Source organism: Rhagoletis pomonella, unplaced genomic scaffold (genome assembly GCF_013731165.1).
Source record: "Rhagoletis pomonella isolate Grant_MI unplaced genomic scaffold, Rhpom_1.0 Rhpom_scaffold_00007, whole genome shotgun sequence".
NCBI lineage: Eukaryota > Metazoa > Arthropoda > Insecta > Diptera > Tephritidae > Rhagoletis > Rhagoletis pomonella.
Genome location: NW_023458561.1, coordinates 44,058,567 through 44,086,262, shown reverse-complemented (window position 1 = coordinate 44,086,262; position 27,696 = coordinate 44,058,567). Strand labels below are relative to the sequence as shown.

The window sequence follows — 27,696 nt, the reverse complement described above, 5'->3', positions numbered from 1 at the left end:
CGATGTTTCTTTGGGTAATATTAAGATACAAGTGTATGTATATTTTTTTGCTCTTTTATATATTGAAGGGGGTGTGAAACGAAATTGATGATTATCAGCTAGTTTTCTATACAATTTCTTGCTTGTAGCGACCAAATCTTCATTACCTGTCTATGCAGATGTTCGCCGCGACCCTACGGCTGCCAATTGATCGGCAGAAGCCACTCTGCCTTAGTAATGAAGTGGTTCGTCCAAAAAGTAAAGATCCTAACTAGATTCCAACACAATGTTCTTTCAAACATTTGAGACGTGAATCTCACTTTATTTCTTAGATTTATCGACAAATATGTATGTATGTGTGTATGTACCGTACATTCGAACGCATTTCTATGGACTACTCTATGCACTCGCACATATTTATAAAAATGCAAATAAAAAATTATTGGTGTTTTAGCTTACATTTATAAATTTTTTTTTATATTTTAGTTATGAAGTTTGTGCAATATACTTAAAAAAAAAAATATCCGTTGCTTGCTGTGTGATAAAAACCGCATTTGTATTAACAATAAAAATTTGAATAAATTAAGTGTGTGGATTTTTTATAAATATTTTTGTAAAAGAGAATTAATCGCTGCTCTAAAATGGCACACCATATTGCGGCACACTGCACGTCTTCGATTGAGTTGTACACTTGCAGCTCTTGCCCGATGGCGCTTTGCTGTTCACTAAACAAATTCGTGCATCAGTACAGCCACCATTGTTGATCTGACAGGCGCTAGTTAATTGAGGGCAACTGTCCTCGATGGCAGTCATACCGTACATTTTGTGACTGCCGAAGAAAGGCGTCTGTATGCCCTTTTGACGATTACCGAAAGCGTCTACGATTTCCAATTTTTTACTATAGTCAAGCAGAAGAAAAGATAAAACTTTAATACGAATAGCAAAATATTAAGAAATAAAACACGTACGTAGTCCAATCAGTCCAATAGAATTGATTATGCGTAAATGTCAAGCCGAATGGATAGGTGAGGTCATTAGAAATCGTGCGTAGCTGCTTGGAGTAGGAATCGATACACTCCACCTTCTTGGTGCCCGCATCGGCATAGCAGAGCTCACCGCTGCTCTCCAGTATGACCAGCGAATTGGGTAAAGTGACGGCGCCACTGCCTAGTAAAAGTTCGCGTCCAGTGCCATCCAGATCGGCCATTTCGATTTTAGGCGATTCGCGATCCCAATCGGACCAATAAAGCTTTCTATAGTAAACAAACTTATGTTAAAAAAAAAACACAGCTTTTTCTTTTTAGAGATAACTCACTCTCTGTACGGATCCACTGCTATGCCACGAGGATTCACCAAATTTTTATTTATCAAAACTGCACGTAACGTTGGATCTTCCAAATTAGCCACCTCAATGGTATCCTTCACTGAATCGGTCCAGTAGATGCGTCGCGAAATGCAATCGATAGCAATACCTTCGGGCGATTCGATATCTGTTTGAATATAAAAAAAGTAGCATTCTAAGTGCCCCAACAACTACTACAATTAAATAGTTACTTACCATCAGCAAGGAATGTCTTGGAGTCCGTTCCATCATAATTAGCGCTAACGATTTTCTTTGAAGAAATATCACCCCAGTAAATGCGTCCCTCTACGCAATCCTTATCAAGTCCAATGGCCATCGATGCAACGGAAATAGGTTTCACGTTTTTGCCATTTAACGGTACGCGCACAATAACGACACCTTGACTCACCAGCAGAAAACCGGATTCATGTTGCTGGCGTTCCAAACAAAGCGAACCATTTCCATAGAAACCTAGAAGATTTAGAAGGAGGGGATTAAAATATGTACAAAAAATACATATGTAGCTGTAGACGGCTAAATTACCGCTTGGAAACCGAAAATTAAAAAATTGTAGGCCAGTATTTACTTAAAAATTGTTCAAAAATATGTTACACAGTGTGCGCCTCAAACTATACAATTAATTCCACTATGAAATAATAGAGTTAATTAGACCGATCAAGACTTCTTCTTGTGGAATTACCTAAAGACCAAGGTAAGCCAACATAAACCAGGCCATCGCTCAATTTGACCACTCGGATCCGTGGCATCACAAGAAACCAAGGCACCATAAGAAACCCTGGCGGACACCCTAACCATGCTATATTCCATACATAATAGCATTTATTGTTCCTTCACATACAAAATAATTTTCGCTGATACCTTTCGCCCATCTTTTTTATTCTATGCCATTTCAACTTCTACCCGTCCTTATCGGAAAACACTTACAACCATTTGTCGGTGTGAGCGGAGATAAAAATACTTCGCCAATTGCTTCTTTTCTTCAAATTACGTGCAGAAAAGTCCTTCTGTGCGTAGTCTTTTCATTTCGCTCGTCCATTTCAGAATCAAAGGACTTTTATCATCTAAAGTTACGATATATCCATTGTACACGTCGCCACGAGAATAACAACATAGATCTACATTTTTGGCGTAAATTGGCTCTCCTGAAATCCTAAATCAGGAACACGTGGCCCTTGGAGAGATTTTAGTTGGCCAGAAAGACCGTGTTGTGATGCTAATTCACAAAACACTATGTGGGGTAGTATTAAGGTAGCAAGTAATTTTAGTGGTTATTTTGAGGAAGTCTGTTCGCTGAGGAGAAGTAGACAGGCAAAATAGCTCCAAAGCTTCAATAAGATGTTTTAGAGTCGGTCAGATATTTGACCATATTCCTACTCTGTGGAAGAAAGTTCGCATAATCTTGTTCATCAAAGGTTATTAGAACACACCAACATGCATAACAGAAGGGCAAACCCTGGTGGATGCACACTACTTCACCCTGTTACAAAGATCGAAGTGGAACTGAATAAAAAGGATTACACAATGTGAGTATTTTCTCATGATGAAGGGTCATTTGCGAAGTTGAGTTTGGAAGGGGATGCCCACCCCAGGCGGTGTACTCTTGTCTCTCTTGTGGTGTTTGGTAGTGTAATACTTCGGTCACATCCAAACTTACGGGGATGAAGTTCTCTGACAGAGGTCTGGCCATAGACACATAGGACTTTGGATAAGCTTGATGACTGGGACACTTTGCAGAGGCCTGCTATTAATCCCAACCATCTGGTACTTAGTGGCATAAGCCTGGGTCTTTCCAAGCAAGCTAAATATCTAGAGCTAACTGAAGATATGAAGTTAATACATCGAGCTGAAGCCAAACTTATCACTTTAAGTAATCTGTCGGTGTCGGAAAATCTTTATTGAGACTTAGGGGCAGGAGCGGCTCTTCTTGCTTTGTTGGATTCGCTACTCCTTAATATAGCAAGCATTATTCAGCATTTTGGCAGGTTTGACGCTTTCGGTCCCATAGTTTCGTTTAGAAGCTTTTCAGTGTTTATGTAGTATATTTTTGGTAAAAAAAAAATACATAATTAGCGTTCCTAGAAGGGAGCTCAGGAGAGGGCAATGCACTCTCTTGGGAAACTGGGTGAACACGTTTTTGTCGGCCAAGACTGAAAGTAGAAGCCAAACAGGGTGATAATAGCATATGTAGATATCATCGACGACCCACTGGGTGAGAAAATAAAAAGAGCCTTCGCTAGACTGAGATGGACGAGCTAAATTTGTTTTTCCTCGACAAATTACTAAGGTTAATAAAATAGCCTAATAAGTTTGCGTAGGAGTAATTATTTCCTATATTCTTAATCTTTTTCCGACCCTTTACAATTCCATTTAATTTCAAATCCCTCAAAAGGCTCCAAAGCTTTTTTTGAAAGAGGGAGGGCCCTACTTTCCAATTGACAAGTCTGATCTCGAGCAGCACGGAAACGCCTTTCCAATGAGAAATGCCAATGGCTGCATTTGCCTTGGATGTTGTGCTCTGAGCATCGGACCCACAACGTAAGAAATAAATAAAACCAAACACTAGTCCTCCTCTTTGTCCTGGCACTTGAAACGCATCAGCAGCTTTATAGAGAAAATTTCCTATTTGTCAAGGCTTTATTTTTCAATCAACATGTCTTTCAGTGTCGATTCAACTTTTTCGATATAAAATTTGGAAAATGTTTTCACAAAATTTTCTGTGTAAAATTCATTATTTGCCAAAATTGTCTGCAGTTCATGGCCTCACCACGAAAACATTGGCAACGCCACAACCAGCGAAGTCCAGGCGAAACTTTGCCACAGTACCACCGACCGCGAGAATAGGTGGGCCACAAATACAAGGCGGCGGCAGCCCAAAGAAGCCAACAATGACAACATTAGGCGGCTTACGTGAATTCCTACTACATCCACTCACTTGGGATCGCAACAACGGTTACTTCAATATATTACTTGGCTTGGCCATTTTTGGGTATTGTTTCTGCACCGCCTGTAAGAGCGAAGGGCCGCGCACAGTTTCGTATGAACAAAGAGGAAAGAAATAAAAATTATGTAGCCACATAAATGGCGTTCAAATGACCTCAAAGCAAAAACATGAGTGGTATTTTTCCTTAACTCCCTAACTTGTATGTGTTTTGACTCACCCTGGTTGCAGACGCAGACCAATCCATTATTGGTAGACAAACATTTGGCGTTCATATCGCACATTTGTGGTGTATTGAGACAGTTTTTATCCTCCACACAGACATAGCCATCGCCGTGGAAACCAGCGTTGCATTGACACTCGTATCTAGCCGGATCGCTGTGGAAATGAGCTTAGTAAAACGTCAAGAAAACACAAACCATACTTTCCGATATACTCACTCGGTAGGCTCACAGGTCGCATGTACGCCACAATTATTACGCACATTGCAAGGTGGCGGTATGCTGCGGCAGCCTTCCAAAGCATCGCCCTCATAGCCCTCAATACAATCGCAATACTGCACACCCTGCACAGAATCCCATTTGCATATCGCATTTGCCCCACAGAAAACTGGACCACAGCGGCCAGCTTGCACGCAGCTATCGGATACGTCTCGCTCGAAACCGGCCAAGCACTGGCAGATGCCCGCATCGCAGAAGGCATTCTGTCCACAGGTGGCATTGCTGCGACAATCGGGCGCCAATTGGCAGTGGTAGCCATCACCTTCGTAGCCTTCTTCGCAAATGCAACGCGACGCGTTATAATCACAATAGGCATGTGCATCACATATATCGCCATTCTATTTAGGGCATTCAATTGTGTATGTACTTATATATTTTGCTAATCAATCTTATTTTCTTGGACTTACATATGTACACGAAGTATCAATGAGTTCGCAATTGTAACCATCTCCTTGGAAACCGTGATTACAGGTGCAGGCATGACGCATTTCACTTTCGTACCACTCACAGGTAGCATTTAGGTGACAGTTGGTATCCACATCACACGGTACTGTAATAAAAATGTGAAAAAAATAAAAAATTAATTTTGTAAGGATAGAAAATCGGCATTTCATTACGAGATTTTGATTAGGATTTAACTTTAGTTAGTTAGTACAAAATTAGACTCATTTAATAGGCCGCTCTAATCGAATGTTGGCTTGGTGGTCATTAAGTTTATTGTGGCGACCAGAAGAGAATTCTCGCCAAAAACCTATTCTTATTATTCATTAGCATAGGAGCTTAATGGTAGCTTCATCGTTACAACTTCCTGATAAATCGGTAAGCAGGCTTATGGACCTGGAAGCTATCTAATCAGTAGGACATTATGCTGTGTTCCACGCTCCTCAAACAATGGCCAACACCGATCGCGATACTCTGCATGTGTCGAGATTAGTTCAAATTTCATTAGTACCGACAGAGCGGCCGCCGTGTTCGAGTTGTTAGAGGTTCGTGCTAGCACTTGGTATAGCCACGAGTTGTTTCCTGGTCTGGTCAACATCAAAATTTGTTCTATTAGCGGCAGCCTTTCGGCAGGTAATAGCAAACCTCCGAGTGTATTTCTACCATTAAAAAATTTAAATAATAAATATTTAGTGCTCACAATCTTGCTAGTGTTTGGCCGAGCTTCTCCTATTTGTGGGGCCCACAGTTTTAAGCCGGATTTACGAGAAGATTTTTCTTGGCAGAAGTACCCTCGGAATTTTGTCAGTGTATGCCGAGGGGCCACCGCTGTTAGATAAAACTTGTTCTGTTTTTAGATGTAGCTCGAACCTAGGTTCTACCGAGTAGCATTACTCTTCTCAAATGACGAATAAACTTCTCTAAAAACTATTTACCTTTCGGAGGTGACGTCAAAATGCGGGCCCCTCCATTTGTATTGTTACACAAATAGGCACTCTGCAAACTGGAGTACCACCTCGGCCAAACACTTAACAAAACTGAGTTCGTCAAATATTCAGCCTTATTCCGATTATTGGTGCAACAGACGTTTATTTTTTATTTAGCAGCAACATCGACCTTATTTTTAATAGGGCCAGAAAAGTCTAGAAACCCCTTTTTTATTGTACTCGTCCGCTTCTACTTTTCGAAAAATCCTCGGGACCTAAAGTATTTTAACCCTCTACATGTGATGTCATAGCTTGACAGACACCGAAAACTCACCATTCAGTCGTAGTTAGAAGGAAAGCGATAGTCGTAGCTCCTATCGAACTCCAGCTTGTGTTAGGTTGGGTTTCCCAATCAACAGCAGACTTGGACTATAGCCAGCAGTCGTTTGTGACACCACAATAAACGGTAACTGCCAGGCTATAGCGGAAAGAAGTGTGTGCCAATAAAGAAAAAGTTTCGCAAGCGAATGAAATCAGTCCCAGTGAGATTCGCAGAACTGATTAAAAATATCGATAAATTGTGTTAAGTCCTCAGCCTTCCAAATGTTGGACAGTCACGGAAAAGGCCGAGGTGTTCCTACTGCACCAGCTTTCAGCAGCTGCCTGATTTTTGGTCTCTCTACATGATTTTCAATCGGACAGTGCCAAACAGGATTAGGAGTTGCGCCTAAGGACGTCCCTTGTCATCAAGACCTTGGTAGAGCCAACATAAGGTCAGTCTGTACGAGAATGTATGTAGTCAAAGGGTACTTATGGTTAACTGTGGTAACAAGCTCATTCAAAAAGCAGTTCCTTAAATAATCCGGCCAGGAAGTAACCATATGCGTCCGAAAAAGCAGCCATTTCCTTCTAGCTTTGAGCGCACCGTGATCAAACCAAAGGCCCTAGTTGTCGCTTGGCGTATTCGAGCAGCTTTCTTAGTGGCAACTACTTCTGCCTGGGAGACACTAGGAAATAATTTTAGCTGAGAAGCTTCTTCTCCTACCAATTGCCGCACTGCAGTAGTAAAGAGCTCGTTCTTTCCTCAATGGTAAGCCTCTACAAAAGCGTACTTAGCAAAAACGAGAAGCCACAGATTGGCCTGTAATCTGCGGGAGAGTTGTGAAAGTTTTGTCTGTTAAACTCCTATTTTTTTCAAAATATAGGCAAGTCCTTTATCCTTATGCCGCATCTTGTTAGAGGCCAACGTTGCAAGCTGAGTAGATATGACGTTGCGTCAATCGACTTTAACCAGATCGAGGATCTTACAACCACCGTATATATTCCGGTTTAATTCGCGATAGTAGGACTTAGTCTTTCTCAATTGCGCCTTCACAGAATAAAAGCGCATTTCACGCATTCCTTCCCAGCTCTCAATATTAACAACAAACTTTTTCACCTCTTATACAACTAAAATACTTACCCAACTCCTCGGAACTATAACGACACATTTGGGATTCCTCGATCAACTCATAACCGTCCGGACAGGTGCAGTCACCCAAAAAGTTGCAATGAGGTTCAATTTGATGTTCATCCAACAAAACCGACACACAGCGCCCGTTTTCCAAAACTTGATCATGACCACAAATTTGATGGCAAACATAGCCATCACCCTCGAAACCGCTACGACACTGACAATGGCTCTCAACACAATCGGCATCGTGTGAACAACGCTGAAGGGTGGAAAGAGAACAACCGCCAAAAATTTAGATTAGATCAATTTGCTGCGCTCACAACCTCCCACAACTCACCTGACACTCATCCTGATAGTTACTGCTAATGATATAATCCGGCGTATATGCCTCCTGCTCCCCAACTGTGGTATCATTTCGCAGACAGCGATAGCCATTGCCCTCGAATCCCTCAAAGCATACACAAGTGAAACCACCCTCGTTGTTGGTACACAGCGCATTTTCGTCGCAGACATGCGTTTGCAACAGACACTCGTCAATATCCAAACACACCTCCAAGCCATCTTCCTGCAACTGCGGTCCATAACCGTGCCGACAATCACAGCGATAGGTGTCTTCATACGGCACACACACTGTATTTTCGCCACAGCTCGCGCTACCATCAGTACAGGCATTCGATTCGGCATCAACGCCAATCTTGGTCAACACACTGGTACGCAAAGCCTGATCCCGCTCAAAGTAATCCAACACAATCTTTGATGCCTTTTGCAATACACTCGTGCCCGTCGGTGACTCTTCATGATCGAGCACACAGCGTTCAAAGTAAATCGACTGATCGAGTTGCAAGTTTATTACACGATTCTCTTCGGGTATCTCAATCATATGCGCATGCACGGAATGCAACTCATTAGCCGACACATACTTGTACTCATCCACATAGTCGGCCAAATGCAACTTCGCATTGCCACTTATGCGCGGCACATCGCCGAAGAGCTCGAGCTTCACAGACAGCTGATCCCAATAGTTGAGTCCCTCGAATGTCTGATTTACAATCAATGTCTCACCAGTATCGAAGCGTACCTTCGACACATGCACTAAGTGTCCACCGGTTAAATGGTAGCCATTCGCGGCGCCCTTTAGTGACTTGGCGAAGAGCCAGCCAATGGCGCTGAAAACTGGTACGGCTAGGCGAAGTTGTGCGCCCAACTCCGCACTTACCGGATTGATGGCGGTGTAACTGCGCGCATCGGCAGTAACAACGTACGACTGCAACTTGGCGCGTTCGTCGATCAACTGGCCATTTATTTCGCCAGCCAATGTGCCAGTGACGCGTATGGGATAATCGTTTTTGAGACAAGCCTTGCCATTGCCATAGTAGCCGTCACGGCAGACACAGCAAAAGCCATTGGCTTTATCATAACAGTCGGAATTGAAGCTGCAGATTTTGTGACCACTTTCAGCACAGGTGGCCGCTTGTGGTGCTGCATTGAGACCTTCCTCATCAACGGGCACTTGTACATTAGATGTTTCATTCAAAGCGCCAACATGGAAGAGCCAAACACCCGGTACGCCGATGTTCGAGTTTTCGGTAAAAACGAAACGTGCCTGCAGAGAGTCATATGAATAAAAAAGTATTTTAATTAAATAAAAATGTTTGAATTATATTTACGCGTAATACTCACACCATCCGTGCCGGAGCCGTCGATGTAATAGAAACGTCCATCTTCGGCGACAAAGCCGGCCTGTGCGCGTATATCGGGCAAGCCCAACGAGCCTGTCTCACCTTGCAGCCAATTAATACCGTTACGCTCGTAAATGAATTGTACAAATGTGTCTTCCTCACTGACGATCAAAACTGCCTGGAAGGTATTGAGCTTATCATTCTTGGCACTGAAGTGACCAACATTCTTCCAAGTGGCCACAATCAGTTTATCCGCCGCGAAGTCAGATCTTTCTGGAAATGCATATTTCACTAAATCGGTTGCCCTTCGCAGCTGTTGTTCTTCAGTCGATTTAAATACTGATATCGAAGTAATATTATAGGCCAGCGTTGTGTCAACATTTGCGTAGAATGGCGCTATCGACGGATACTCCAATGGGAATGGTTGATTGATATATTCGGGAAATTCGATGTTGAATGTTAATATGCCATTAGTGTTTATCTAAAATGAATAAGAACAAGATCAATTGTAATAACTTTGGGTAGAAATTTAAAAAAAAGCTTAAAAAATAGTAAAATAAGAAACTAGCAACGAGGTCTAAGTTCAGGCGAAGCCGTGCAGGAACTCTTTTTTGTAACACTTTCATTCCAGAATAGTATGGCAATTGTAGTAACTGTCTTTCAACTCACCGCAGTCTTTAGAAGGACAAAAGTAAGACAATTGTCAATTCAGGCAGCTCATTACTGTCTTTTGAAAGACAAATTGAAAGATCTGCTAACGAGTCGGCCTTAGCAAAAAATATTTATATCTTTCTTTTTAAAATAATAAAAACTAATAAATAAAAGAAAATTTAATTAAAAAATATAACCATGTTGAATGAAAATAAAGCACAAATAAAAAAATATTTTTAATAATTAATTGTAATTAAAAAAATATTTTTTTCTTTCGAAAACTAAAAAATCTTATTAGATCAAGAAAAATTGTATCTAAAAAGAAGAAAGTAGTACATACCTAAAAATTAAATAAATAAAAAAAAATTTATTTTTTAAATAAAATCTAAAAACTAAAAGAAAACTAAATTTAAAAGAGGCAAAAAAAATTAAAAAGTAAAATAACATCCCAAAATTAAATAAAATAAGCCCAATATATATTTTTTTTTGAATTAGTAAATATAAAAATTTAAAAAAATGCAATTAACACACGAAAAAAAATTAAATCAGAACAGAAAACAGACATGGAATAAAATTTTAAAATTCAAATTACATTGAAAAAAAATGTTTAACTTTTTTAAACAATTAAATCTAAAGTTATGAGTAAGAAATTCAACTATAAAGGTAAAAATTAAAAAAAATTTAAATTTCAATAAATTCTAAAAATTAAATAAAATAAAACAACAAATTACAAAAATTATAAGAAAATTAAATAAGAAAGTGATTCTTTTGAAAGCTAAAAAGCCTGATTAGATCAAGAAAAAATTTTAACCAAAAATTAGAAAGTAGTACATACTTAAAATATAAATAAAGAATAATAATAAAAAAATAAATAAAAAATTAAATGAAAATTAGATTTAAAAGATACAAAGAAAAAAATTTAAAAAGTAAAATACCATCCTAAAAATTAAATAAAAGAAATAAACTGGTAAATACAAAAATTAGAAAAAATGCAATTAACATACGAAAAACAAATTAAGTTAAAGAGTATTTCACTTTTTTAAACAATTAAATCTAAAGTTGAAAGAAAAAGGTTTAACTAAACAGGTAAAAGTTAAAAATAAAATAAATCCCTAAAAATTAGATAAAATAAAACAACAAAATACAAATATTATTACGAAATTAAATTAAGAAAAGAAAAACGATTTAAATAATAAAGAAAAAAATAAATACAAGAAAATTCTAAATGTTAAATGTAATTAAAATAAAAAATTCTGCTTTACACAATAAAATTTAAAAATTAAATTAAAAAAGAAAAAAGGTATTTAAAAGAAGAAAACCAAATAAGTTCCTAAAAATGATATGAAATAGAATAAATACATTTTTCTTTTTAAAACGATGAAAAATAAAAATTAAAAACAAATTCACTTAGAAGAGAAAAAAATGGAAATTAAAAAAATAAAATGGAAAATTAAATTCAAAAAAGCACGCTGCCCTAGGACTTGAACTAGGATCGACGCAGGCTAAATAATATACATACAAGTGGTTGCTCTTAAAATAGCCTTTCTCCACGAGTGATGAATGAGAGAGCTTTTTTTTCGAATACCAAAAATCTCTCAAACTATCTTGCCATCTGTCTTCTATTTGTCTTAGGAACGACTTTTTACTATCCAGGGCCAGAATTGCTCTGTAAACAAAATCTTTCCAAACTAACTTGTCTACTGCCTGGCCAACGACTTTCAACTAGCTTTGCTAGAATTGCGCTTTCAGAGAAAAACATGAAAGTTCATGATCTCACTCGTCGACAGAAAAAATAAGCGGTAAAAAATTAACTCTTCCAACCATTTTTGTATAAAATTAGTCGAAAATTTGTCGCTATGGGACGTAGTTGCTACTTAAGCACATACTTAGTGGACATGATTCAATAATTAAGGGTTTGCTCACTAGTGGCGTTAGAGTTTAGAGGGAGTGTCCCCTTACAAAAGGTTGCGAGAAAACTGTTTTCTGAGCAAACCTTTTATCATGCCTACTGGGCACATTTTTATATGGATGACCACTGTAGATATGGTGTGGAGAGAACTTTGGTCTACCTCTTCATCTTATTTGGCACTATAACTCCTTCAAAAAATTGCGCCGGTTCGAGTGTAAACTGGTCCTTCGGGACTTGGACAGTCCATTGTGTTTGTAGGGGTGCTTTCTTTCAATTTCCCCATTGGTGCTTAGTCAAAGGATCTCTTCACTGCAGCGTCATCGACCATACGGTCAACATGTTAGCTTTCAAATTTATTACAAATATTTATCATTGCGAAACACCTTTGCTCCAAATATACACCAATTGGATGGTACAAAAAGCAAATATGTACTCGTCTAGCGATTGCATTGTTTATGTTCCATTTAGGAATAATTATTCAACTATTGCTGTTGCTGCTGTTGCTGCTGTGTTGAAAACCGGGAATTTCGAAAAATATATAACATACATATGTAGCTATGGATATTACAATTATTCTACACATTTGCATGTTTCGGGTTGGTGGCATACAAATTCCCACAAGCAACCCCACAATGCAACAAAAACATTAAAGTTACCGCAAATAGCTGCAGCCATGAAAAACATGTGTGGCATATGCCACAGCTACTGTTGCAACACATTGGTTCTTACTGTGTGTTGTATATGTATGTATGTTTGTATGTATGCATATCTGCATTTGTGTCTGTCGCTGACGGTGGTGTAAAGAAATATCTATAGAAAAAAACCATAGCGCTGAATTAACGAGGGTGGCTCAATTATTCCGTGAGTCTTTGAATTGCCAGCGTTCAATTTGCAGTACTTATTACCGCTCAACATGAAGGTCCGCATGCATCTCAGGTTCAACTCAGAGAGTTCCTAGCGAATTTCAATGAAATACAATCAATCATGTAAAATTAGAGAAAATCTAAAAGGAATGTGTGTAAGTAAATGGAGAGAGACTATGTTGGAAATAAGTAACTTTTCAGTCGAAACCCCTCTTTTTTCTCTCCTATAGGGAACTCTTCTATTATACCACTATCATATGAGGGACGATTAACTTTTTATTCAAAAATTACCGAACTTATTCAGCCATCCTCGTATGTATGTATGAATGTTTATCATGCATAACAACAACAGCACAAACAGCACTTTTAATTGCTGTTAAAAACTCACAAATAAATACTGGATTTCCTCAACACTTAGCATATGTTTAGCAAAAACAACATAAACAATAGACGCTCATACTAAATTTAGAACCTAAGCAAATACTGTTGATCATGTTATTGTTGTTGTTATTTCTTAAGTACTTTTGCAATGCATTTGCAACGCCAACAGCCAGGGAGAAGCGCAGTGAGTGCAGCATTCACATCGGGCATCAACAATTCCCTGTGTTTATTTGTGAAATGAACCATGGTTGAGTCGGTTCAATGCTTGTTGGAATGCGTGCGATCGATGCATGATTTGAGAATGATGAACGAAATCGGTTGGCGGTCGCCCACTGTAGAACACAGATGCATATTTTTCAACTTAATCATCGAGTTTATGTACATATGTATGTATGTTGTTGTGCTTTTATTGCTCTGTTGTTGAGAAAGAAGACAACGTCTCGTGCATACACATACATACATACATATGTATTGTTATTGTTGCTGTTGCAACTCTGACGATTAGTCACACCAGCAGCAGGGTGGCGATGCGATGCGATGCAAGTCAATTAACAAGCTCATTAGAGGGGCAATTACTTAAAAAAAATATACATATGTACGTATGTACACACACACAATCATAAATAAAATTTCTTATGTACTATATATGAGAATGCAAGTACAGATGTAAGTAGATTACCATCAATGAAGTAGTTTTGTTTTTATTTATTGCATACTGCACATTCATTTTCCATTTTATTTTTATTTTTATTTTTTTGCCGACCCTTTTCATCGCAAGGACCCAAGTCTCTTGACTACATATTAACGGTTTGTTTGTGTTCATGCGCTTAAGTGCTTATGTATAAGTATGCGTGAATGTATGTCCATGTGCGGGAATTAAAAGCCATTCTGTATTCCAATAATATGTACATATGTATGTACATTAGAGTGGTCCAAAAAAATAAAGTCGGAATTTTAATGCCGGCACCTCCTATGATTGTTCTATACCAAAAAAAAAAATATATACCTATTTTTTTTATTTTGAAAACAAAAAATATTTAGGGAGTGCTCAAAGCGCTCAAAGATTCCTGTGGTTCTCTTCAGGAGACTTCCAGTATTTATGCCCAGTTGTTTATTTAACCCATTTTTAATATTAAAGATTTTTGTTGGCTGACCTATAAAACATAGTTACCATAAAAAAATGGTTAAAGAAACAATTGGGTATTATTAATGGGAATCTCCTGAATAGGAACCAAGTATTCCGATCTAAAAATATTGATTTTCAAGAATTCTGCACCATTTCTACGAAAAGTTAATTTTTCCCATATAAAATACATACATGAAAAACTTTGAGCGCTTTGAGAACTCCCCAAAATTTGTTTTTATTTCAAAATAAAAAATAGGGGCATATGTTTTCGGTATAGAATAATCCTAAGGGGTGCCGGATTAAAATTCCGACTTTACTTTTTCACATGCAATTTTGGACCACTCTAATGTAATATATACATATGTAAGTACGCATATGTACATTTTTTTATGCTCTCATTTGTATATTGCAGCGCCCATTCTTAGGCGTTGTGCTTGAATACAAACTTACGGTACTTAGCAACACTTTTACTTACATACGTTCCAATAGTTTTACTGTTATTGTTTTCGTTGCAACATAATTAAGCCTACATAAACTATAGCGATAATTTATTGAGTTAATAGGCGCTTTAATGATCTACAATTTAGCGCTTCACAAATTTATTACTCTCTGAAAATATGAGCACACATTTTTAGCATACATACATACATACATATAATATATAATCCTAAACACTGTCACGCGCTTAAAGCTTTCAATTTTCTCTCAATATGCAGAAAAATAGTTGCATATTGGCGCAGAAACTGCACCAGATTTTACCACAAGACATGTTCACACTTGTTTATAGCAGAGAAGTACTGATTAAGCATTTTTAATTTTGTTTTTATTTTTCGTTAGATGGTTTTGAAATAAATATGCATTTGTTCCAATATAGGCCTGTTTTTGTATTTCTTTAGGTTATGCCTTTTGTAAATTTTCGTGTTTATATTTTGATTCAGAGTGCTGGCAAAATTTTTGCAGGACATCTTTTTATTAGCCTACAAGGCTGAGAGCCAGGGACGGAAAATAATCACTATTTCTTAAATTTTAACCAAAAATATGAACAAGTTGTAATCGTCGTAAAATAGATTAAACTATACTGACGTATTTGTGATCCTAGGTCATACTGTAATTTACTATGATTTTTATTTTTCGATGATAATTAATATTCGAGTTTTATTCTTCAAAGGAAATCATTATTGCTCGATTTTTATTTTTTCGACCAAAAATAATGATTATTGATTGAAAAATTATGAATAATTATTAATGAATAAGTCCTACGATTTTCAGGTCAAATAGTAAATAATCAAGCAAATTTTCAACTGTTTAATCAGATTTTTTAGAATTTTTTTTGAGTACAGTAGACGCTCGCAAATTAGAACCACTTCGTTTTTAAGGTAATTCTAATTTCTGATATATTCTAATTTTTGGAGGTTTTAGATTAAATTTAATTAAAAAACTACAATAGAACTCTACTTTCACTTCATTTTATTTTATAAGAACAAGAAAACGAAACGTAAAAATCCAGCGCAATAGATGTAATTTAATTAAAAATATATGGCTGCATTAAGTAAAAAATAGCGGGTAGCGCAGATAAATTGGTGATTCCCATTTTAAGTTTTACTTCATTCAAACAAAATAAACTAAATAATGGTTTTCCTGTGGTCAAATAAAAAAAATAAAAATTCGCAAACTCTAATTCTAATTTCTGGAAGATTCGAATTTCTGAAATTTCTACTTTGAGAGCGTGTACTGAATGCAGTTTTATGCCCCAAAAAAAATTATAAGCTCCACACCGTTCGTTGCATTACAAAAAATGAGTTGTCAAATAAAAGGGCTTGGCCTCTAGATGTTCTATAATAGAGTGACCAGCTTAGCCTCTTTGAGACTAGATTTAGCATTTAGTTCTATGCCATAGCCTCAGAAATTTAGATCTAACTTCGTGGCTTTTTTTGGCCTTTTTTTAAATAAAATATTCATAATAAAAATCGGACTGGAGCTATAAAAATAAGTACCTAAGCTTACTAAAAGGTCTTAGTATTTCTAAAACTACTATTTACCGTTGAAATAACAGTGCAAAGGTCCATTTCTTTGAGAAAATACTTTCTTAGCTTTTTAAAAACTAAACCTAAGAAATTTGCTTTAAACCGTGCCGATCGAAAAGTATTCCATACCATTTTCCACGAAAAGTTTTTTTCCCCAAATAAAATACATGGAAAACTTTGAGCGCTTTGAGCGACCTCTAAATATTTTCTGATTTCAAAATAAAAAAAAGGTATACTTGTATAGAACAAACCTAGGGGGTGAGAGCATTAAAATTCCGACTTAACTTATATAGGACCACCCTAATGTAGACACAACAGTAAAGGTCTTTTTCAAATTGCACACAATTTCGGCTTTTGAGCAAAGAAAAAAAAGCACAAATCGAACACATCTGTAAACATTTGACATGATAACACAATTTCAAGTGATCAATTTTGATTACAAACAAACTAACACATAAACAAAGAATGAGACGTGCAGAAAAATAGAGCGAAGACCTACATAAATGAGACAATGCAGCTGTTGTTGCACTTCGCCAGCAAAGTCGTCCACAAGACTCTTCGAACACATTCCACTACTAACACGCTGACAAAGTGATTGATCGGAAATCTTAATATAGATGAGAAATGAGTATAGACAAGAGATCAAATCAAGTTTATTTGCACTTTCGGTTAATTACTCACAAGCACATACTACTAGCTATACATTCACATTGTGAATAAAATTTCATTTCAATGTTGATAAGGTTCGATGCTGCACAAACTGATTTTGCTAAAATTGTGATTTCCCCCGATTAATCATTTCATATCGGTTAAAATTAATGAACCCAAACTCGATGATGATAAATCCGCATGTACAGCAAAAATGCTTGAAGGCCAGGGTTAGATAAGGTAACGCGGACTATATGTATATGTAGATCCATGGTCACAACAATTCCTCATATATTTTAAAGTCCATCTCCGCAGCGCTGGAAAATCGTACAATGGGCTTTATATGTATGTACAAATGTATATGTACAATCTGCTTTTTATTTTGCTGCGTTCCGAGCCTATCATAATTACGTCCGCTTTCAAGTTTGTGATGCCGTCCTGTCAGTGTTTTTGCTCAAGATGGAGACTTTTCTAGAATCTCTTAAGCAGGCACTAGACGAACGATCATTTTGATCAAAGGCTGATCTAGGAACCCAATGTATGCTTGAGCCCAGCATTGACGCTGTTTTATAGAAATTTTGAAAAACTCACGCGTTTGACGAGTGCGCTGCACCATGTGAGTCCAGTTTGATCAAGCAATGTTTTTCTTGTTCCATTCTAAAGAAATTCCTCTTGTCTTGTAGTTCCTTGTCGCAGAGAACCTTTCTTTTACACCACTAGTTGGACTACCGTCCTTTCCTATTCGACTAATTTAACCGTTCCATCAAGCAACTTGGGCCTGTTTTTTTTTCGTAGAAGGGTCAGACTAATTAAACAACCGAATGCAGTTTGGAATAGGTCGAGCTTATAAATGTACATAAAGCTCTAGAATTTCTGCTCTGGGGCTGCGTAAAGACGTGGATTCAAGGTTTTACTTTTTGTGCAAAAAGGTTGCCATCTGTTAACGAGCTTAATTCAAATTATTAAATAACCAATAGATAATAGATCCGCACCGTGTTTTCGATTTGCAAAAATAAGATTTCAAATTAAAGGATTTGGCCTACAGATGTGAAATAAAGTTTAATTTTTCCGAAAAAGGGTTGCCACCTTTTAATAAATTTAATTAAAGTTATTGCCTATATGAGTATCAATGGAAATGGTTTTGAAAGAGCTATATTTCTAAACTAAATTTATTAGGGTTTTCACCTGTTTAAAAATTTATTTCTGATTTTAATTCAGGTAACTGAAATACGTATCACCCAATGGTTGCCAGACGAAACAGGTTTAATAGTTGAAAATATTTTTTAGAGGGTTGCCAGATGTTTAAAGAGTCGAATTTAGTTAGCTTATACGAAAGTTGTATGAAATATTTTAAATATGGGTGTCAAACAAAATGAGTGTTAACAAATTTTTAGTTTGAACATATTTGAGATGTTTTACGGGGGGTCGCCACCTGTTGTTAGTTTCAAATTATTTAATAAGATAAATGAATTATTGAAAGTTGAGTATCAAGAGAAATTTGTTTGAAAAGAATTTATTTATATACTCAACTGAACTCATCAGTTAATTTCAATAGGTATCAGAATTCCAGACAAAGGAGATTTGAAGAAACTTAAGTTTGAAAAAAATTTAAGAGTTTTAAGAAAACTTTAGTTTGAAAATAATTTTGATTAGGGTTGCCATCTCTTCGGAAAGTAGTATTTATCAACAGAATTTTTTGTGCAGGTGTCGTTCCTATTCTCGCAAGCATTTTTCGAGATTTGGCGTATTGTGAATATCTGCTTGTCTATGGTGGATTTTGCAGCTCTAATTCCGGTCGTCGGAAATGCGTTCATCTGACCATATTCTGCATAAGAGTTGATGCATGCACCTTATCAGCTGCACGCCTGCTCCTTTGGCAGGCCGTCAGCTTCAGAAGCTGTGTTGTTTTTCAGTTGCGTGATCGCGTGATGGGACATCGTCTCCATCGTCATCAACTGGAGCGTCGGGTTCCTCTCCATAATTTAACTATCTACTTATTGAAGATGTTGCACATTTTCTCCTTGTAGAATGATCGTCCAGCATAATTCGTATGGAAGGAAATGACTGACATCGCTTGTCAATATCTGATTGTCGTATATTTACGATAAGCACTATATTTCGATTATTTGAAGGAAATCCATTTATAAAACCTAGGAGAAAGGCTATGTGCCGAGAACGAAACTCCACGGACGGTCGATGTCAGTACCAGGGGATCATAAGGACTATTCAGAAAAATGTTTAGACCTTACCCCACTCTACCAAATTGGATGCTGCGGCTTTGTGAACCTAATAATATATTTAGCGTTTGAAACTGAAATACATATCGATTATGTATGCATCTCTACTACATTTGATGCATGCAGTTGCAGATGGTTCCATAGCAATTCATTTGTTGTTGTCCTCGATTCATTTCTATTCGCAGCCACTTATACCGCCTATGTCGCCTAATTTAGCGCCAAATTTTTTATTAACAATTATTTCGTATATGTATGTATGTATGTATGTATTGACATCTTAGCGACACACTTATCAACAATAATTTTTCGCATTTTCACTTCAATTAGCTGCATGGCAAGCGATGCTAGCGGCTAATGGCCCAGTCGGCATTATTTCTGACTTTCTTTTTTTACTTTGGCGAGGACATATGCCATTATCTAGTTAATAGCCACACGCGGTTTCAGAAATACAAACGAGCATACAAATAAAACTGAGAAGAAAAAGTTATTGCCGCTGGCTGTTGGCCAAAAATTTGCGACTTGTCCACTTTAATGAATTATGATGTTTTTTAGGCACAGTAAATATGTGCATACTTTCACAGTCTATTTGTGTGACAAATTTCACGCGAAGTGGCTATTTTTCCGCTCTTAGTTATCTTATAGATACAGTTTTCTGATTGTGTGCTATTTGGTGGCGCGAAAAACACGAAATTCTTTTGTGGACTTTCGCGCTTCAATTAAGAAATGTTTAACCCCATGTAGCACTAAATTCTGTGGTTAATCATGTTGTATGTCGCATGTGGGTGTTTCCCGATAAATTTATAAGTTTCTATGTATGTCTATATACTCAAATTGTAATGACGGCGAGGCGGTCGAAATATACATTTATTTTATTAAAAATCCCAACATAAAAAAGAGAATTATTTTTGATTTATTACTTAAAATATTTTATAAAAAAGTGTCTTGCAAAAGTTCTTTGATGTATATAATGCAATATATGTACACATGTATCTTCATATACAATGCGTGTATGTACATATGTATAAGAGTATGACTCATAAAAAATTTCAATAGATTAAAAGCTAGATAACTACCCGCTACTACAAAGTATGCTCTCTAAACAACATGAAATAATATAACCAACAGTTTGTATAACATTTGTTGGGTCAAATGTAAGAAATTCATTGCAGCTCTCTGTTGCCATGTGTAACATAATAGAAAACTAAGCGCATGGAAACACCTTTCAAGTTAAGAATTTTAGGCCTTTCCCGAAACGTGATCCAAAGGCTTTCCAGAAAAACTACGAGCACATTAGTTACATAATCTCTGGGCCCAAAAGCAGTATTGGCTAACTGGAACCACTTTCGGGTGAGATTCGTTAGAAACCTTACTTCCAAGAGACAGAACCGCATCCTACTACTTAATATCTGGGCACTTACAGAGGATGTGCTGCACAGTCTCTCCATTCGCATCGCAACTATTGCCCATCTTAAGGTAAGTAATTTGTAGGCATGCGATGCCAAAAAACATTGTCCAGTTGGTACGCCAACTAGGAACAAGCCTAAGTAGCGTATTTCCTTAACTGCTTGTACGGAAATCGGAACGTCTTCTATTCGTGCTTCTGCCGAAACAGCGCTTTCCTAGCCAACTCTGTCTACTTAATCCTTGTCACTGTGCTTGGAACTCAGTTCACGTTTGCGCCATAAACCATCACTAAAATGTTGAGTGACCTTTAGAGTGTGATTTATGTAAGTCTCTCACTTTACTTCTCATTTGCCTACTCAGTGCAAAGTAGCAATTGCTGGCAAAAGTGACGCTGCGTTGGATTTCAAGGCCCATATTAGTGATATCCGGTTCCGAGTATTAAAAGAACCGGTTCTAAGGAAAACCGGGAATAAAGACCGGTTCCGGTTCTCAAAAAAGGGGCAACAGAAAAAGTAACATCGATAAAAATATGGATAACAAAACCAATAAAATTATCGATAAAATATTCAATAAAAATATCGATAACAAAATCGATAAAAATATCCATAAAAACATCGATAATAAAATCGATAAAAATATCGATAACAAAATCGATAATAAATATCGATACCCAAATCGATTGTTACATCAATACGACCCGTGAATACCGAAAATTCCTAAATAGTTCCCACGTTGGGACTCTGTGGCTCCATCTATGTATGCATATCTTCTTTCTTTATAATTACCTTTATTTTAATCTTTCGTCCTCTTCATTTAAGAAGCACTTGATTCCGCCTAACCATTTCCGTGTGCGACTTTCGTTGAGTTTGCCAATTTACTCACAACCCACCAAGCGCCGCTAAAGAAGTATCACTTCAAACCGTAAAGCCGCTTTGTCGTTCTGTTATCTGGGAACTTCCAAAACCCTCCATCTAGGTTATCTTCCGATAATTTAAAGAGTCCTTTTTGCAAAACATAGCCGAAATCTGTAGTCCGCATGGAGTATTTGCGGATTTTCTGAGGGTGCTTTCTCGGCCTCCAAAATCGCGCATTTAAGGAGTCCTGAGGCACACTTTTTAGTATATATTGAGAATGCACTTTTCTCCGGTCGATATGCTCTTTTTGGGCCCTTTTTGGAACCTCCCTAGAAGCATTAACGCACCGCACAGGGAGTCCTAATTGTGCACCCTGCGGACTCCGCTGGTTGACTGGATGGTTTCAATTAAAATAAAGTACATAATGTTTCCCTTTAAAAACACGATTTTTTCGAAATTATCGCTGCTTCTTTGGCGAAGAAAACTAGTATGACATTAAATTCAAAGAATAAACATTTTTAGGGTAAATCAGAACTCCATGATACGAGCACAAACCGAATCTCAAGTCGATAGCATCAAAAACAACGAAGTTGATGTATGTCGGCCAGATCAGGTACATATATGCCGGGTATATGATATAGTGCCTGGAACCGAGCAAAATGTGGTAGGTGAACTCAGAACTCTGTGAAAAAATAAATTTTTTGTCCATAGATTGCGGTTCTTTTGTAATAGTTTTTCAGTTCTTTTGCAATAATTTTTCGGCTTTTCTAAAACCCTTTTTCGGTTCTTCCGGAACCGTTTTTCTGGTGTTTTTGAATCGAATTTCGATTCTTCTGGAACCGTTTTTCGGGTTGTTTTTTTATCGAATTTCAGTTCCTCTGAAACCATTTTTCTAGCCTTGCTGAATCGAGTTTCGGTTCCGTTAGAACCATTTTTCTGTTCTCTAATGGACCCAGTTCTCCTGTTCTGGTTCCTCGGTTCTGTGCATCACTAGCTCACATTGTTGTATGTAGTTAAAGCGGTAATACAAAAATCAGACAAATACATACATAAGTTACGGGTCTCCTATAAACGAATTATTATTTTGATATTTTGATATTAGTTGATAAAATTTTTTAAGGTTTGTATGCAGACCTTTTAAGCTTAAACTTTTCTATAATATACATATATATTCCTCTAGATTTTATTGTACTTAGATACATATGTATGTATAAATATACGAGCACTTACAAATAGTTTATCATATTTTTCACTGTAGAAATGCATCGGCCTATCTAAATCCAAGTCCAAGTATTCGCTATCACCATCATACAAGTAGTGAACTGGCTCCGATGATCCCTCGAGATGCTCATAGAATATATCAGCACCCAAAGTGTCCACGTAGTGTTGATGTTGCGCGCTGATTGTTGTGACGGCCACGCACAGCAGCAGCGCCAGGCACAAGAATTGTGCAATATCCTTAGATGTTTTCCACATATTCACCAAGCACACTTTTGCGCGCTTTTATTTTCGACCTTTCAATGTTAAATATGTATGTATTTCTCAACACAAAAATTTTGTTTTCCAAAAATTTCACAATTTTGCTCAATTCAGACACTAGTATGTAGTGTTAAAATGTAAAAACATAAAACAAAAAAAAACACTTTTGAAATCATCAACACTTTTGCTCACACTTCAACATGATTGCAAGCGGCACCGCGACAGCCAAGAAAGAAATTAAAATTCCAAAAATATATTATTTAAAAATAACTTTCCAACTGAAATCAGAGTTTTCACTTTTCAGCTCGTGGTTTTTCTTTTGTTTTTTTTTCCACTTTTCTTATTTGTTGTTGTTTTTTATTTCGTTTGTTGGCCAAAGATGATTATTATGATGATGATGTTGGAGATTGTCTGCTTGGCTATTGAGACCAACAACTTTGTAATACAGTTCGCACGACTAGAATACACCGGAATAGAATAGAACACCCGATTGGCCAACTGCTCGCCACTGCTACACTTTCAGAACTGACACGAATTTGAATAGAGTGAATCCTCCTGAGCCACGAGATATGCAGTAAGACATGGATGGCAAAAGCGATGAGCAGCGGCGATCGGCGGCAGTAGCGATCAGCAATCAAAGGCTGTGTATGCGGCGCCTTATGGGAGTGATGGTGTCGTCAGCTAAGAATATGCGAATGTGTGGCTGTGGACTTCACTGCACGCTGACATTTGACGTTGACGTTGATGTCGACGTTGACGTTGACGTCGACGATGGCGTTGACAGCGTATGGAACACAACGCAATCCCAAGGAAGTTATTGGTGCGTGCATACTCCAGTAGCTTACGCATATGTGTCGGCGTCTTTTGATGCATCAATGCATAAGCTTAAATCTACGCCTGGCGGCCTGGCACCTTTGTGTGTTGAGGAGTTCTGTCAACGCAAGCATATTGCTGATGGTGCAGTGGGCCCTCTTGCACTGCACTTTTTATACTTTAGCGAGAATATTTAGTAAGTAGCGGGGGGAGTCGAAAGTCATTATCACCCACTCAAAAATCTCATAATGGGTGTGACAAAAGGTTGTATTGAGAATGTGCAAAAGAAATCAACCTGAAGTTCACTTTGTCTAGCTCGTTCTTAATGTATGTATACATGGGTATGTTTATTAAATAAATACGCTTACATAAATATATACATATATTAGGGTGGTCCAAGAATATAGAGGAAAATTATAATTTTTTTTGAAGAAATCGAATAATTTGTAACCGTACCGCGGAGCTTTGAACATTTTCATATATTTTACATGGGAACAATACAGTTTTTCGATAAAACAAACAAATTTTTTTGATCGAATATTATGATGCATATTAGAGGGCTGCATGAATTCATTCAAAACGGCTTATGAATTATTCATATCGCTAGCTTAGAAAGAAAAGTTGTAAAGTCCCATTTTAAAAGTTTTACAGGAGAGGAAAAAATCTTCCTATAGCCATTTTCTTTAACTATTTCGGAAGACTTTGAATCAAACATTTTGCGCGTTTAAAGCAAAGCAAAACTCCATAAGAATCAGAAGGATTCGATATTTATTAAAAGACGTCGTATTATTTTGGCCTTATCGGATTGGTGGTGCTTCTTTTGGACTTAGCAAATTTTCCTTTTATTGCTTATGAAGAGGAAAAAAATAAAACAAGTACCTTTACCTATATCAAAATATGAGTTTTCATAAAAAGTGGACTTAGCAACTTATCACTCTAAGCTAGCGATATACAAAACGAATGAATGATTCTGGCTTCACATTTTTTTTAATTTTAGTAAATACCTGTTCTGATTACATATGTATGTGTGTGTCGACATCACAATATTCAAACAAAGTGAAAATAAATAGAATTGAAATAAATGGCAATCTTTTGTACGATATACGAACAAATTTGTTTGTAGAAAAAAACTTTTATCGAAATGAGTTTGAATGATTTGAATGTTTTTCATTGATTCATTCACATTCTTCCATTTGGATGTAGAAAATTTAGAACAAAATGTATATTCATAACTTACAAAATTCCAAACGCTGAGTGTTTTGTATGTAAAGTAAAATAATCAAATCTAAATGCAGCCCTCTAACGCATATTTAGCTTTCAAATTTTCCTACCCATTTACGAACGCATAACCTAACACATTTTTTTAAATATTTAAGAGATAAGATTACCAACTTCAAAATAAATAAAAATATGGGTCTTCTTATTTTCGATATTCTTCAGGGTTTGTGGGTGGCTAGAAAAAACTTTGGACCACCGTAATATAAACAAATGTGCAAAATATGTACTACATATCTATGTATGTATTTCTTGTCCTGTAGGCTCAAAAAAATTATTAGTAGTTATGCTTTTTAGCGCGCGCACTAACGGTATCTGAGTTAAAATGTTGTGAATGTCACAGATGCTAATTATAAATTAAATTCGGCGACGAGCGGGCGCACTGCCGTTTGCGTCACAGGCAAACATTCACCTTTTTCAATCTTTTTTTTTTTAATTTTTATTCGAATTATTTTCCAGCTATTTATAACTGTAGACTTATTTTCTGTTATTACCAGCTATAAAATAAATATTTCGTTAATTGTATATTTTATTCGTGACAGATATACTCGTGCTACGAGGGCGGTTTGAAAAATCGGTGAATTTTTGAATAAAAGATATATTTTTCGGCAAAAAAGCAGTTTATTTCGCAGCATAGTCTCCTTATAGCTCAATGCATTTGGTCCAGCGTTTTTCCAAATTTTTAATCCCTTCCAATTAATAGATATTTCAAGGTCCTCAAAATAAGCGTTTGTTTCAGTGACGGACCTCTTCATTTGACCCAAATCTCTTACCGCCCTGCCATTTCTGTGGATTTGGAAACAGGAAATAGTCGCTGTGGGCTAAATCTGATGAATATGGCGGATGCAGTAGGAGTTCGCAGCCCAATTGATGGATTTTTTCTATGGTAACTACACACGTGTGCACCCAGGCATTTTCTTGATAGAAGAGCACTTTTTTCTTGGCCAAATATGGTGTTCCTTGATTCAAATCAATATCGAATCTATCGAAAATCTGTGAATAAAATTTGACACTGATCGTTTTAGCTTTTCCAAGGTAATTGATGTGAATGACACCGCGTGCATCCCAAAAACTGTGGCCATGACCTTATTGGCCTATAGACTCACTTTCTTCTGCTTCTTTGGTGCACTTCTTCATGGTTCCTTGGTCTCTGGTGTTGGGTGTTGGATCCATATTTCGTCAACGGTTACGAAACGGTTCAAAAACTGGTTCGGATTGCGGCTGAACCACGCTAAACACTCCTTTGAAGTGGCCACGCGGTTGCGTTTATGGTCAAGTGAGAGCTCGTGCCGCACCAATAGCGCGAATAACCTTTCGATATCCAAATATTAATGTAAAATATGATGTACACACTCAATTGAGATGCTTACAGTCTCAGCCACCTCACACACTTTTATTTCCCTATCATCCCATATCGTTTCCTTGGTTTCGGTAATGGATTTTTGACGTAAAAAATAATAATTAACCGGCAAACGCAATCCACTTTTTTCCGTTTTCGTTAAAATTTTCCGAGATAGTCTGCTTTCAATGGCTGTCGAACATAAACTAAATGGCGCAGCTTGCTCAACATTAGGTGCGTTCGTTTAAAATCTCCAACAGAAACCAACCAACTGCCAAATTCCGGCGAAATGTCATTTGTTCGCTCACAAGAGAAAAATATCCAAAATAGTACGCGAACAGAAAATTTGCAGAAACTTGCAAGTTAGACGAACAGCTGATATAATTTTTGTTTACATACAAAAGTGTAAAATTTAAAACGTACGAAAAGTCATCGCAAAGTGTTATACTGACACAGTTTATTGATTAAACAAATAACTACTTATTTCTTACAAGTTTAATTTGTCGCATTTTGTAATTTTTATCTTCCAAACCATCAAATTAAATTTTGTGATTTGCGTAAATGCCAACCAGCTGTTTTTGATCAGCTGTTTCCCTGTTGGCAAATTGCTGTTGGCAAAAATTTTTCCAACAGAAACTAACAGCTTCCCCTCAAAATGAAATGTCACTTTGCTCTCTCAATTTCCCCTAGTTTGCAAGTTTTTTGCGTACGCGAACGCAAAAACCTGTAAGTTTTGGTTAAACATGAACAATTAACAGCTACGCGAACGAACCTATTTTGCCGTAGTCTACCAATAGATGGTAGTTAAATAGAGCAGTATTGCATTTTTTTTGTTTGGAATCATGCTAGACGTAGAAATGCTGTGGGCTATTATATAAAAACTACCAATGATGAGCGACAGCTAAAACATATATATGAAATATGTACATATCGTCGGCTGAGTGGAAGATCGTCCTATCTCGGCAGCCGGTTCGAAAACGTCCTATCTCAGAAAACTTCTCAAGAACGCCCTACTTCAGAATTTGGCTGAAGAACGCCCTATCTCAGTATATAGGGCGTTTTTGAACCGAATTCTAATGAATTCTTGATCTCCGCCCAGTTGAAACATTCTCTTTGACTAAGATTTGGATAGACGGGATGTTTACTACTACATACTAGGAATTTTTCAATATTCAGGCTCCGAGTCACGTTTCGTCAAGGACCATGATAAATTAATTTTGCTTATTTTCTAAGGAAGGAAAGAAGTCCAGTTCACTGCCGTTCTGGCTATAATTTTTACGAATTTCTCATTTATGTTTTTAGTAATTCATTCATAATAATTTCTTAAGCTATATATGAAAATATTGTGCGTTAAGCGTCTATGCAACATTTTGTTCCTCACAAAATGCTGCACCTACATTTCCCAATGAACTAA

The 27,696-nt window shown here is 37.0% G+C and overlaps 2 protein-coding genes across 2 annotated transcripts; one reads left to right on the top strand and one right to left on the bottom strand.

Moving 5' to 3' along the window:
* Window positions 1-268: 268 nt before the first annotated feature.
* On the bottom strand, window positions 269-23,389 carry LOC118742891 (nidogen). Its single transcript, XM_036475309.1, has 11 exons — window positions 22,607-23,389; window positions 9,281-9,760; window positions 7,938-9,203; window positions 7,610-7,859; window positions 5,188-5,330; window positions 4,721-5,118; window positions 4,501-4,658; window positions 1,538-1,792; window positions 1,295-1,469; window positions 948-1,232; window positions 269-877 (listed from the first exon to the last, which is right to left on the bottom strand). Exons 1-11 carry the CDS (start codon window positions 22,850-22,852, stop codon window positions 616-618), a joined length of 3,918 nt encoding a protein of 1,305 aa, XP_036331202.1. The 5' UTR covers window positions 22,853-23,389; the 3' UTR covers window positions 269-615.
* On the top strand, window positions 3,771-4,469 carry LOC118742892. The gene has a single exon (XM_036475310.1). It carries the CDS (start codon window positions 4,039-4,041, stop codon window positions 4,399-4,401), a length of 363 nt encoding a protein of 120 aa, XP_036331203.1. The 5' UTR covers window positions 3,771-4,038; the 3' UTR covers window positions 4,402-4,469.
* Window positions 23,390-27,696: the final 4,307 nt, after the last annotated feature.

Coding starts and splice junctions, on each gene's coding strand:
- LOC118742892 (XM_036475310.1), top strand. CDS start 4,039: ATGTTTTCACAAAATTTTCTGTGTAAAATTCATTATTTGCCAAAATTG.
- LOC118742891 (XM_036475309.1), bottom strand. CDS start 22,852: ATGTGGAAAACATCTAAGGATATTGCACAATTCTTGTGCCTGGCGCTG. Junction 9,204..9,280: donor ACGGCTCCGGCACGGATGGT/GTGAGTATTACG, acceptor GACTCTCTGCAG/GCACGTTTCGTTTTTACCGA. Junction 878..947: donor TATTGGACTGATTGGACTAC/GTACGTGTTTTA, acceptor GCTTGACTATAG/TAAAAAATTGGAAATCGTAG.